Source organism: Amblyomma maculatum, chromosome 2, assembly GCF_055883805.1.
Source record: "Amblyomma maculatum isolate TAMU_Amacu chromosome 2, ASM5588380v1, whole genome shotgun sequence".
Taxonomy (NCBI): domain Eukaryota; kingdom Metazoa; phylum Arthropoda; class Arachnida; order Ixodida; family Ixodidae; genus Amblyomma; species Amblyomma maculatum.
Window position 1 is genome coordinate 228,117,370 of NC_139345.1, and position 14,182 is coordinate 228,131,551.

General features: G+C 48.6%; 1 protein-coding gene across 1 annotated transcript; it reads right to left on the minus strand.

The window, feature by feature from the left end:
• Nucleotides 1–3,369: 3,369 nt before the first annotated feature.
• On the minus strand, nucleotides 3,370–6,845 carry LOC146201462 (uncharacterized). Its single transcript, XM_084595868.1, has 2 exons — nucleotides 5,212–6,845; nucleotides 3,370–4,412 (listed from the first exon to the last, which is right to left on the minus strand). The coding sequence occupies exons 1-2, from the start codon at nucleotides 6,601–6,603 to the stop codon at nucleotides 4,074–4,076; spliced, it is 1,731 nt and encodes a 576-aa protein (XP_084451994.1). The 5' UTR covers nucleotides 6,604–6,845; the 3' UTR covers nucleotides 3,370–4,073.
• Between the last annotated feature and the right edge of the window lie 7,337 nt (nucleotides 6,846–14,182).

The following is a 14,182-nucleotide window of genomic DNA, read 5'->3' on the forward strand; positions in this document are numbered from 1 at the left end:
GTGACGTTTCCTGCATTGCAACTCCGGTGTGTACATTTTTACCACTACTCTTAAATTTCGTGCGCGAAATTTAGTCGCCGTGCTGACACATACATCCGACCTATCCGAGGTGAAGAAAAGAAGCATTCACTGCTGGCAGTCGCCTACAGCTAGGAGAAATATTCCTTATTAATACTCATAAAAATTTTCCTATTTAATACTCAGTGAATAATTATAAGTTTAATAGAGACTAAAATACTAAAAATAATGAATCAATATTTAAACCACATAAGGTCGGCGAGTATTTCCAAATATGATTTCAGGGGATCACAACATACACTTTCTTTTATACTAAACTGGTATTTTTTTCTTTTAGGTACTGCCGTGAGCGCACATAAGTGGCCGCGATTTTGTTTTTCGCTCGGGTTTCGCTTTCCTGTATAGCGTGGAAGAAAGCTTCAGAATTATGCCAACCTTTCGGAAATTACACCAACTCAGGTGAATTGAACGTTTTAGTGAAGCTCATCCTGGTTAATAGCTGTTGGCTTAGTTTCTAACTTATTCAGAAAATAAATTAAGCCCAGTAGACGTGGGTCTTTGCTTCGGACAACCATAATCAATAGTTCAACTTCTTCTTTCGTGGGTCATCGTGCAGGCCATTGAGTAGGCTCATTTATGTAAAATGTATACTAGTTAAAACGCCAGTGCTAAAGACACGTATGTTCTGCAGTCTCGCTCGACAGTCTACTCAACTTTGTTCTCGTAGCACTCCTTATTATCCCTGGCTGTTTACGACCGCAGTTATGACACCCGCCACATGAGCGGCGTTGGGTGACCCAATGTTTCTATTCTTAACATTACGTTTTCATGTTGCACCGTGCTATCTGTATGATGTTTCTATGTTTCACCTTATAACAATGCCCACTGGACGCTGTAGGTATCTGAATAAATCCCCCCCCCCTTTCCCCTACGCCTCCTCAAATAAAAAAAAAATATTGTCGGTGAACAGTGTTACGGTGCTCAGTTCCCAATACGCTTCGGAAAGCTGATGAGCATCGAAGACGACGCAAATGCTGTTTGTCTCACAAGCAGATCAAAGTGGCAGACTGCGAGACTGTTTGCCAAGCTTGAACAACCCATTCTCATAACTGCCTGGGCGCACGGGCCCCATTACCGTTCCCTCCTCGACTTCATTCAATAGGCTAGCCTTCTGTCGTTTATTTACCCCCCCCCCCCCCCCCCCTTTTTTTTTTTTTTGTTAACTCCCTTTATAGACCGTTTTTCTGGCGAGAAGGAAAATAGCCTTGCGCTGCGCCGCTCCTCCTCCTTGGTATTTGGCGACGCGGATTTAGCAGCGGGGGCGCCAAGGTATGATACCGAGAAAGCGCACGCGTTGCGCAGTCCTTTGCACACAAAGTGTCTTGAATAGCCTTAAAGTGACAGCTGGTTAGCTGATGCAAGGGATGCACTATCTTTACAGCCTTTTTTATATTTTCTACGCTTTTCACATACCCAATCCCTGATCTTTCTTCTTTTCGCCCTTGTCCTTTTCCCTAATCGTTTCATTTCCGCCGGCCGCAGTCGAGCTGCTAAGAGGTGCCGCGGCTAGCAAAATGATGTGATATTCCTTGCGGCAAATATAAACGAGATGCCGCCTGGGAAAGGAAACCTATTTCGATGTAGTCACCTGAGGTTTTTATGAAAGAATGAAAGAACATGTCCCACTTGAAGACCGTCTACCACCACCACGCGTGGTCAGCACAGCACGCGCCGATTGGTTACTGCGTGCGGAGTCCGCCGAAATTCGACAGCAACCCCCGGGGCGATCTGCGCATGCGTACTAACGGCCGGTCTCCGGCCGTGGCGTACTGACGCTTGCGCGGTAGACGGTAACGGTAAGCGATAGCGATAAACTGAAAGTCTCTAAAAATGCCAGGTGGATAATTGGGCGCGAGGACATACCGTGGCGCTACCTCTCGGAAGCGCCCGCATGACGAAGTACGTGGGATAACGCACGTTGAACTGCTGCTGTAGGATGATTTCTTAGGCAGCTCAGTTGCGCATTAGAATTACGTTCATTTATTTCTTTAATATACACCTCGGTCTGGGCCTGTATAAGCTTATTTTGAGGTATGAGACCCACTCATTCGGCAAAAAACACTTCACCGAATCAGAGTTATCGAAGATGGCGAGCTTTACTGCTACGACGACGTGCCCCGGCTGCAGCATTTCTGCTGTTATAAAACAACTGAAGCTACCGCACAACCAGTCAGACGTAAGCAGTCAATGCACAGGTAATGAGATTCCTCTGCAAGAGCAGAGGACTGTCAGGAGCCTGACAGACGCTGAGTGCCTTCGCAAAGCGCTGGCGGAAGCGGCACCTTTCGCCTGCTCCCTTGATATATAGTATAGAGCAAGCAAGTTTGATTGATGACATCAATTAATTTTTTAGCAAGTATGAAGACGTGCGTTCCACGCAGCGAATTCATGCGCACTGACTACAGCCATTGACACTCTTGGTTAAAGCGAATAATTGTTTTCCCCGCGCACAGTAGCTTTTTTTTTTTTTTTTTTTTTTAACGCATATCTCGATCAGCACATCACAACATGCATGCAATGCTCTATCGTTAGTTTATTCACGGACTCTATCATTTGAAATTACTACAGTACTAGAGGCGCTGCCTGAGACAACTCACCATGCATACCGCTGCCCGAGGCGGCAGAACCTTCTAGTTCACTTCAGTGAAACTTCCGTGTGAACGCGTTCATTTAGAATAATTTGAGACCTTTTCCTTCGCACGATCCCGCCTTTCTTTGAGAGGGTACTACTCCATGAAGAAGCCAGCACTTTTTCCCTCCTTCAAGCAAAAATATCGTTAGCTTCACAAGTGATAAGCGCAAATCAAAAACGCGCGCGCTGTTTCTTCTGCCGCTGACCGAATTTTTAACGTAAACACTATGAATGAAAACTCGCTCGCTGAAATATCGGCTGCGCACATCATGAGAAAGATCAACCTATTCGCCCATTCAAATGTTGAAAAAGGAAGGTTCTATGAGTATGTTTCGGAGAGCAATGGGAGCTTGCGCCGGGTTCTTTCGCTTACGCCTGGGTACAGGGCAGTAACGGACCATAGCAACAGCTCACATAAACTTCAGCAGCCCCAGAAACGATGCAAGATCAAAATTGCAAGGTTGGCGTTCTATATCAACCCCAACTACAGAATTAAACGAGACTGTTAGCTTTTAAAACGCACAAATTCAATCTAGCGTCTGCTTCAGCAACAGTAAGAGAAGTCACGTGATCCCACTTGCTCCCCTAGGTCGACGCTAGCGCCATTCGCTCCAGTGATGGCGCTCGCGCCCAATACTTACCCATATCGCGCTGCCAGAACTGCATACATTTTTTTATTACATTATAACGACGTTGCAATGTCAAAGAAAGCACTGTTTGCAGGGGACATCAGGCAGAGGCAGCCACATAATACATCAAATCCGGTGATGTGCTCAGCAGGAATGCGGCTCTCTGAAAACATCGTCAAATTTTTTTATGCCCCTCCACCTCTGTCCAACCTGAGGCATTAGGTGTGTAACACTTCAGTGGCACGATCACCCATCGCTGAATCGGCTTTTCCAGCGGAGTAGCCAATGCCCAGCCACGCATGCGTGAGACGCACGTGTTGGCCATATATCAGTGCGATGCTTACGGTGTGTTCTTGAGCGTGATATCGGAAGAGGAAAACGAACGTCACGTCCATAATACGGAAGCTGCTGTAAGATAATCTCTGCTCGTAGAAAACTTCTTGTAACTGTACTACGTCGCATTGAGAGAAAGCTGGCACTGGCCAGATTGCTCGGTGGTAATCGCCAGTTACGACAGTAAAGTCGAATGCCCTCGAAATGCGCAAATACCTAAAATGCCCCTCTGCAGAGCGATTCCCGCCCTGGCAAGTACGTGGATGTCGACAACATCGTGTCAAGCCCCTTGCCACTTCTATGGTTGAAGGCTTCCACTGACGGTATCTTAAGGCCTGCATTTTTATATAAAAAAAGACGCTACCACGACGCTCTAAGGTCTGGCTCTGGTCGTCGATGGTCTAGAAGCACGTTCTCGCACCACGATTATGGGGCTTCACCAGACCGATGAAGGTTTCCGTGGAGCAAATGACGCAGGGCCTATTGTGCAGCAACCGGCCACGCGGCACATGCGGCGGTATCTCTCCGGCGCCCAGCAGTTCCTCGGGCGTCTCAGCTCTGCGAATCCACGTCATCCTTCGTTCGACGTCTTCGGTGTCCTTGTAGTGCACGTGCATGGTATCCAGTCGCGGAAGGGCTAGAGCCAACTCGTGGCAGTACGGCACCGCTTCCTCCAGGTCCATGACGACCTGCGAAATCAGGACGAGGTACCGAAGCATTTGGACTTCCTCTAAGGTTACCTGGAAAGAATAGAAACAAGGTTTACAAACGTTGTGTCTGCAGCGACGTGTTGCTAGCCCTGCACATTGTCAAAACCACTTGCGTTGCACCTTAATTGCAAAACCCTGAGTAGATAACACCTACAAGCGCATATACTGATAGCCAAGCTTCATTTGTCTCTAACCAACAGTCCTGTGAAGAGAGAAAAAAAGGCGCTACCGTAGGTAACTGAACCGCTGTGCCGATAGCCGCCAACGAGTACAAGCGCGCTTGGAGAAGAAGCTATGGCTGCTTGTGTACAGAGCCCGTGGATACGTAGGAATTTTCAATTCAAGTACGATCATGGCAGAAGATTACTGAACGCTCTTCGCCTTTCCATATCTTCCCTGCCGTTGCGTAAGACGGCAGAGCGGCTTACTATTGGTCATTGAACTGCTTTGTAGCATATCGCAAGGTCAGTTCCGTACCGAAAGCCGCTATAAGACGCGGAATTCGGAACGTCTTGAAAGGCGACTGTTCACAGCACGGCAGGATTTTGGTGGCCATGGTTTGAAAAAGCGTCTCAATAAATACAGAAACCGTGCTCGATATGAAGCAAAAGCTATTCGTCTCCTTATATGATTCCATCCCATTTGTCTTCCAGCCCCAAAGTTGTCTACCACCAACGTTTCAGCATAACAAACACCTGGGCAGTTACGAGCGCCGATTATCGAGCACGAAATTAGCAGTAGAAGACACATCCCTTCATGTCCGGCGACATCCCCCCCCCCCCTCCCCCTATGCACACGAAAAGCATGCACGTAATGAAAATGAACATACCTTCAACTCCGCCTCCCCAAACTCAAGTTTGTCATCCACGAGTACGAAGCACCGCAGCCTCTCGTTAACGGCCAGCATTGCACCCAGGCCGATGTACTCCTCGTTGTGTTTGCAGGGAGAATTTATGAGGCGCAGCTCAGCCACCCGAAGTTTATGTAAAAACATGTACGATTGAACATCGGGCACGTGAGCGAGAGTGATGCGCATCAGCTGCGAATTCTGCTGCAAATACTCCACATCGTCCGGGTTGAAGGAGTTGTTGCGCTGGCATACACGGCAGCTCTTGTACCGGCCGCCACGTCTGATGCGTATGTCCAGGTCTTCCAGCTTGGGGCAAGCCGAGGCCAGCCTGCGCAGAGCGCCATCGCGCTTGAGGCCGCACGGCGCTATGGACAGCGCGCGCAGAACCTTAAACGGATCCACTGCCAGGACGTCAGTCATGTCGAAAGTGTCGCCGCAGTGAAACGAGTTGACGTTCAGCTCCACGAGGCTCTTGAACTGAGCGAAAAAGCTGCGCAGCGGCACCCTGTACACATTTCCGGCTATAGGGTACCGCGTGTTGTTGTACGTGGAGAGCAGAACCATGCAAATGTGGTGCACATCATCCCAGCGGTTTCGCTGGCCGGCCGCTATGAACTCGTTGGGAGTAGCGGCGCGGTCGCTAGTGACCACTGTTATCGGATTGGTGTGGCGCACGCCCTCCTGATCTTGCGCCGCCGCCAGGTCACAGAGCCGCAGGACGTTCCACGAACTGGGCGGCCGTGTCTGCATCACGTTGCCGCATACCTTGGCGCAGCTATCCATGTCAAGGACCGGCGGAGGCTCGCACTCCGAACGGGACTGAACTTCTGAAGTCAGCATGAACAGGGTTATGTGCTCTTGCTTGAGCAGGATATCAGAGCACTTGATGATCGCTGGCTCTAGGTAGCCGCGCAAGACGTGCACATGCAGGTGCGAAAGGTTCGGGCACACTGGGAGCAGGGCCCAGAGCAGTGCGAAGTTCTTCTCGCTGAGCACTTCAACGTACATGCGGCGCAGGTTGGGCGCACTCTCGTGCTGCTGGCCCGTCTTCACGGCCTCGATTATGTCCACCTCTGCGGCGACTTTGTCGTCGCTTTCCAAGAGCGAGAACTCGAGTCGCGTCAGCTGTTGCAGTGGGCCCAGAAGGAGTCGCACCAGGTCATTGGGTTTAAACGGCACGCTAAGGCACGTGAGGATCCGAAGTTCGGGGCAATAGCTGATGCATCGCCTGAGCTCATCGATGTCGGCGAGGATGCAGTTGTTCAGCGTTAGTTCCCGAACATCTTTTGTATCACCAAGGGCGTCCAACTTCTTGCGCAGCACGTACGCTTCACAGTCCGCGGGCAGGCGTACGGTCAGCGTCGCAGGCATCCAGGGTAGTGTATGTAGCTCACCAGGCAGCTGTGTGCAACAAGCGTCACGAAGGCTGCGGTTTGAGGCGTAAACACTGCAGTTCCTCACGACTTGTGGAACATTACAGGACGCTCGAGGTGCTAATCAAAATCAAATGTGAGGCGAGCGCTTAGGCAAAGGAAAAAAAGCGCTTTGCTGCCGCAGTGTCCCTTGCCAATCTTCCATGACGTTGGCGTTTACCGCGAGCTATCACACGTGCGAGAAACCTTTACGCGCACCAACACAAGACCACCCTGCTACGCAATGATAAGCAAAAAGACCTTTTGCCTTTTGTGCCGAAAATCCACATGTGCAGTCTTATAAACATATGCAGGTATTTTTTATTTTTTAAGGTAAGATGGGGTTGCCGTTTGCGGTTAGTAACGTCTATTTCGACGGGCATCAGAAATCACGTTAATCAACCCATACTAAATAACGAAATTATTTATGGCGCTGAGCCCAGATATAATGGGCCTTCTTCCAGCAGTGAGCTCTACTTCTAACTGTCGCTAGTGACCACATATTGCCTCGCGGGAAAAGGACTTCGATGGCTAATGGCAACTACTGATCCCTTCACGATAGCCTTTTGCGCTCACTTTAGGAAAAGTTATGCGCAGTGCTGGCTTCGTCTTGCTGGGCGGACAATTAACGCAGGGTGTGCCAGACGAAAGGGGGTTCACCATGTTTTGAGACCATGAAATGATAATTATAGTAATATTATAATGCAATAAATCTACGGATGTGGTCTTTGGGAGTATAAGATTGAAAGTTAAAAGCTATACGTAAGGCATATAATTCAGAAACAATTTTGAAAAAATGCCTTTGGTGACCTCTTAGCGCGGCGCTCCCCCGCGCGCGGAGACCTGCCGCGGTGGTGCATGTGTTAGGATGCTCGAGTGCTGCATTCAAGGATGAGGGATAGAATCCCGGCCGCGGCGGATGCTTTTCGATGCAGGCGAAAAGCAAGGCGCCCGTGCGCCGTGCGATGTCCAGATGGTCGAAATTTTCGGAGCCCTCCACTACGGTATATCTTATAGCCCGAGTCGCTTTGGGACGTTAAACCCCAAAAACAAAACCAAACTTGATTCTGTGATCCTTGGATTTTTTATGGGGGGGGGGGGGGGGGGGGGGGGGAGGGGGGGCGTTCTAGGGGGGTATTCCAGTTTTAGTATTGGTACCTTTAATCTTATTAACCGCTGTGTTCTGAGGCGTCGTCACTGTATATGTCCGCCTAGCCTCATAATCTATTTACACAATCGAATTTTTTCTACTGTTTTTGGTTTGTGGGGTTTAACGTCCCAAAGCAACTCAGGCTATGAGAGACGCATTCTACTGTTTTTTTTCTTAAAAGAAATCCCGAAAGTCGAATTCTGCACATCGTATATAAAACAAGTACTTATCATGCGCCTATAGCCTAGGCTACGGTATTAACGACAATAATAATCATTATTAAACAATTCATATGGCCACCCACCAAAGGTGGCGAGCACTGCCGCGGTGGCTCAGTGGTTATGACACTGGAATACTGAGCCGGAGGACTTCCCAGTCCGTATCATCTACGGCGTGCCGCAGAGCCTACTCAGCTGCTTCAGCATGTGCAAATCAGATATATTCATGTACAACTGTACAGAATATATACTCGATGGCAATTTTATTATTCGTTCATAGTCAAAGTTCAAGAAATGAATCCTAGACCGCCCTCACAGCATTTCATTTCTTATACAAGAAAAGCGCTTCGTACGGATGCAGTTGTATTTCACGCTCGCATGGCGCAATTGAAGCGCCATTCAAGACATCGGGATTGGCGATAGTTCGGCTGATTGACAATTATGGATGCTTTGCCTGTGAGGCCCGTTGCTCACAAGAAAGGCAATCTGCATTGCAGAAACATATGCATGGCTCAGTTGACGGCGTGACGACTATGTATACATTCTAAATATTAATTACATCACGGTGGGTACAGTTACGCGATCACCGTGTAAGTATATAGTCAGAGGAACAATTTTCTTGGGGTTTTCAAGGGATAAAATTTGCACGAATGCTTCTCTGGGAGCCCAAATATACGAGAAAGCGTTGTTGAAAGAAATGAGCGTGAAAAGACATCACGCGAACACAGAGGTGTTCAGGCCGACGCTGAGCACGAAGAAATTACCTGGGGTTCAACCTGACTGAAGCTCGAGTTATGACAGTCAGACATTGCAGGAGGGGGGTCTACAGTGATTTGAGCATATGTGTACCTGGTGGCCACTTTTGTACACCGCAAGCATTACTTCGCTATGTTCACAGATTTCTGTCCGCAGGCCGAGTCAGCAAAATTGTATCCGCGGCAGTTGTGAGCAATGGAGAAGCGTTAGATGTTAATGAGTGGTGTCAATCGATAAAGAGGGGTGTAATGCTGTGCCCGAAAAAATAAATAGGCCAATACGTTAATTCGGTAATTAATTATAGGCAAAAAATGTAAAAGTTGTCCGCAGCAGTTGTGAGTAATTGAGAAGTGATAGAGGTTAACGAGTGCTGTCAATCGATGAAGAGTGACGTAATGATGTGCCCGAAAGAATAATTAGGCCAATGAGTTAATTAGGTAATTAATTAGAGGCAAAACACGCAAAATCGTGCCCGCAGCAGTTGCAAGTAATTGAGATGTGGTAGAGGTTAATAAGTGGTGTCAGTCGATAGAGAGTGATGTAATGTTATGTCCGAAAAATTAATTAACCCGCCGGGGTGGCGCAGTGGTTACGGCGCTAGACTACTGTTCTCAAGGATGCGGGATCGAATCCCGGCCTCGGTGGCCGCTTTTCGATGGAGGTGAAAAGCAAGGCGCCCGTGTGCTGTGCGATGTCAGCGCACGTTAAAGAACCCCAGGTGGTCGAAATTCCAGGGGTCCTCCACTACGGCATCTCATAGCCTGAGTCGCTTTGGGACGTTAAACCCCACAAACCAAACCAAAAATTATTAGGCCAATAAATTAATTATGTAATTAATTAGAGGCAAAAAATGCAAACGTAATGCAAAATGGTCTCATTAGCCAATGACTTGGCGCCACATTTGAATGTATCAAATACTAAAATAGTTAATTAAATCAGTCAATTAAGGTGACGCCATGGATGTGACGTCACGCAACCTGAAGTCGAGCCAAAAAAGGACTTAGGAAGGGATTGGCGTGCAATTTCAAAGTACCAAAGAATAAAGTAGTTAATTAAGGCAGTTAATTAGGGTGACGTCAATGATGTGACGTCACGCAACCTGAAGTCGAGCCAGAAAAGGGCATATGAAGAAATTGGTGCGCAATTTGAAAGCACCAAAGACTAAAATGGGTAAACAAGAAGTGAATTAAGCAACTATAGAAGCAGACAACAGTAGCATTCGTGCTTTCGCATTACTCCAATGCAGATTCTGCAGTGCTCTAATTTTCTTTTTGTATTGTGTTTGGCCGACCAGATGCCATCTCAGTCGTCACCACCGAGAATAGAGACCTTCAATTGAGAACTTAACAAGGCCAACGCACCCAGCAGTCTAAACTTCACGACTACGGGATACCCCGCGAAGGGTCAGCAAATGAAACTGCGAACTGGGTTGGGTCACGAGGTGCCCTCTAGTCATTTTACCCATACATGCACTTTCATTCGCAGGCACATAGCCGGGGTGGTGCAGCCAGGGTGGTTTTGTGGCGTTAAACCCCACAAATCAAACCAGACCGTCATTGGCTGGCCCTTCATCGTCTACCCGGTAGAGAGCGATTCGTTGAAGCTGTGCCGGTCATGATGCATACGATCCCAGAGGTTAAGCATGTTCCCTTTCCGAAGAAAATGGATGTTTTACAACAATGACATTTTGGGAACAAAACGGCCGCCGGTATCTTGATCCGAGGACATTGCGCCGAATCTTTGCCTCGACTTTCTTGCCTTCGGCAGGAATCATGAACTCATTGGAATCAACATTGCATGTCCTAGAAGTGCCTGCGACGTTCCAGTGCTACCTGCGTTTTTCAACTGTCGCTGCAAGGCAGATGGACTGATATCGAATTCAGTCCGATTATCGCTGCCAGTAACCCCCCCCCCCTCCTTCATTTGGGGAAAGGGTGAGCACTTATACAGGTATGCTGTAGTACGTACGTACGGAAGCCACAATTAGGCGCCTCGAGAATGAAGCATCCTTAACGCATTTCAGGCTCCGTCGCGATCTGCTGAGCAAATATTTCCGTGAATGTGTTGCCTCATGCCAACTACTTCCCCACCAGCCGAGATGACAGCACCACGAGCCTGGAGGCAATGTTTTTGCGTGTATACAAGCCAGCAGCGTGATCATCGCTGCAGTTATTTCCTGGAATCTGCAACTAATTGTCCCATGTGGAAAGTACCCTCCAGAGCCATGGCAGCAGTTTCAGCATGGGGGCCGTACGTATTATCGGCGTCAAATGAAACGCGAACAGCGGAACGCGTGGTGATAGGCCCATTATAAGGCCGCCTGCGTGTCATTATCAGAGAGAGGCGCGAATTTCCGGTTCGCGATAGTTTGCTTCTATTTTCTTTAGCGTTCGCTTTCTTGTTTTGCCACTGGAGCGCCACATTCCTACATACCACCGATCGCAACTGCCACAGCGCGGTTTCTCTGGCGAAAGAGGCATATCAGAAAAAAGAGCGATTGAAAACGTCACGTAGCGCACCGACCGTTCCAGATAGGCCGCCTGCGCTGTTCGCATCGCAACCAGATGCTGATAACCTGGCATCGGTGGAAGCACAATCAAAACGCTGTGCAAGGTGTAATATGTGCTAAGTATGAATGTGCACGTGCTCCAGTGGCAAAGCAAGAAAATATCGCCAAAAAAAAAATAGAAGTAAACTATCGCGAACCGGGATTTCGCGCCTGTCTCTGCGTTCCGCTGTTCGCGTTTCATTTGACGCCGATAGTACCTAGAACAGCCCAAAAGCAGAGCGCGGTCTTGGCCGGCGCAATATATGTTCGGTCACATGATTCTGTCGCAAATGCGCGCTTCCTGTTCCGGCGGCCGCCGGCGAGCGTGCATGCTCTCGTCATCCGCCAAGGCGCTCTTCGTGGCTCTCGCTTTTCTAGCTCTCGGTGGGCCGAAAAAGCACTGTGTACAGCTATGTTGATGTGTACTTTTACTGCTGAATGCTTGTGACAGGCTTATAATTTACTCGCCTCCTGACTGCCTGACGACAAACGCGCAAGCTATTGTGAGCTAGCATGTATTTTTCCTTCCTTTTTTTTTTTCAATTCACTAATTGACTTCCGCCGTGAAATGAATAAATCATTTTCACTTCGCTCAAATTATTGTAACAACGCCGTATCTGGGCTTCCTTTTTACTGCTGCTTATTTTAGACGCAAAAAAGAACCGCGGGGAAAAAAAAATCCTGCCGCTTACTGCAGTATAAAACTATCGTTAACGTCCTGACCGCGGCTTCTATCGAAAAACACCAATTGCTCGAGGGGCAGTTTAACTATCCAGACAGATTCAGAATAGTGAGAAAACTGGAGTGGACTACAGGTGCCTCAAATGTAGTCAGTTAGAATCAGCTGACCGCGTCGGATTTTTTTACGCTGCAATTCTGAGTCATAGATCTGAGATAGGCCGCGCATCTACTTCAAGAAATCAGTTACAATATATAGAATGCTGCCTTACGATAATTCACATCTATACACCCCATACACGTCGTGTAAATGGAGCGATTATTCGCCGTTGAAAGTGCGTCTGCAGCGATGTTTAAGGGAGGCACACTGCAACAGTGTTTCCGCAATAGGACAGACATCCAGAACGATGAGAGGAAGGAGGAGCTCGAAGCGGTGGCCTTGTGGTAGAGCATCCGCCTCGCATTCGGGAGGTACCGGGTTCGATCCCTGGTGCCGCCGGTTACCCACCGGTTTTTAAATGGGTACAAGCTTTCCCCCGGCCTGGTGCTCGGCTCTTCTGGGGTGAAATGCTTGGGAAAAAGGGGTCACGGCCCAAATAGTTGCGCCGATGTGGCAGTGATTCGTTCCGCCATCGGACAACAATAAGTCCGCCTTGCGCGGCAACAGCCCATTATGTGGCCCTTAAAAAAGTGGCCTTGTGGTAGAGCATCCGCCTCGCATTCGGGAGGTACCGGGTTCGATCCCTGGTGCCGCCGGTTACCCACCGGTTTTTCAATGGGTACAAGCTTTCCTCCGGCCTGGTGCTCGGCTCTTCTGGGGTGAAATGCTTGGAAAAAGGGTCACATAATGGACTTATTGTCCGATTGCGGAGCGGATTATTGCCGCTTCGCTTCTTCCAATTGTTAGCAGTGCTCTTGTTGAGCATGCGCTGCGAGTTACCCCCCCCCCCCAACACACACACACACACCATATAGGTATGAAACCGGAAACGCCACGTGTCCCTCCCGAAAAAAGAAGTATAACAGCAAGCTATCACGTGTCTGCAGCACATAACTTCACTTTATATGTACTTTAGGACAATTGTGAACAGCAAGTTTTTCTTTTTTTTTTTTTTCTGACAATGGTGGGCGAAAGAGGCATTTAAATCACTGCGCCGAAATTAGCAAAGCGATCGTTCTCGCAGGTCGCACCAGCGCCGAAAATGTTCACTACGTAGAATGTATGACATTTCTGCTATTTTTTTCCCTTCAACGTGCTGTCTTTACAGAAACAGGCACATTAGGAAATAGATAACAGCTTCGGACAAACGAGTTGGAGACCTAAAATCTTCAGTGCTCAGCCTCGCTTTTCTGAAGTTGGAAGTAGCTCCGTGAAAATTTCCGCCGATCCGACCACAGCCACACGTGATCGATTTCATAATGCAGTGCTTCAAGAATACAGTGCAAACATCACCGGACAACCATTCCTTGGTGCAGTGGATTTCAGCGGCTCCTGATACACACGCTGTCTTACCATTGATGAGGAACCCTACAGTATTTCATGATCAAATGTCAGCCACAATGACCGAACGGTTTGTAGTCGAGAGGACAGTTATACGCACGAGTAGGTGCCATTACGAGTCGATTGCAGGATCAAGGTCTTCGATGTGCCTCGCTAGATTTTCCGAAGCGCTGTTGGGGACAGACGATATTTGCGTTTTTCCATCGTGGTCGCAAAGTTGTTTGCCAGGTTTGTAGCAACGGACGTTTTCAAGAGCCTCTGCCACGCACTGACTAAGCACCCCCCCCCCCCCTCCCCCGCCTTCTCTATTTTTTTTCCTTGTTTATTTTCCATTCTGCACTTCGCTGTGCATATTGAGGCGACCCAAGAGATGGCGAGGTCCTCGAAGTCACGGCACTAAGGTGAAACTTATGGGGCCACGACCATGAGCCCGTGCAACGCGCCGAACGAGACGACACTAAATTCTCTATTTGACGGGCTAACCGTGCGTTTCAGGTAGAAAACAGGCAATGCACAATGAGATCGCCGGACACTGCCGTTAGCACCTACCTGTCTAAAATGCGCGACGATAGCGCAGCAGCCGCTCGGAGGCCTGACATGGTGGCATAAGGCGCATACACATGTTGTGAGCTAATCGAACTGTCTGGCCGCACTCAATTTCTTCGTGATAGAAAGTTTCCCACTGTT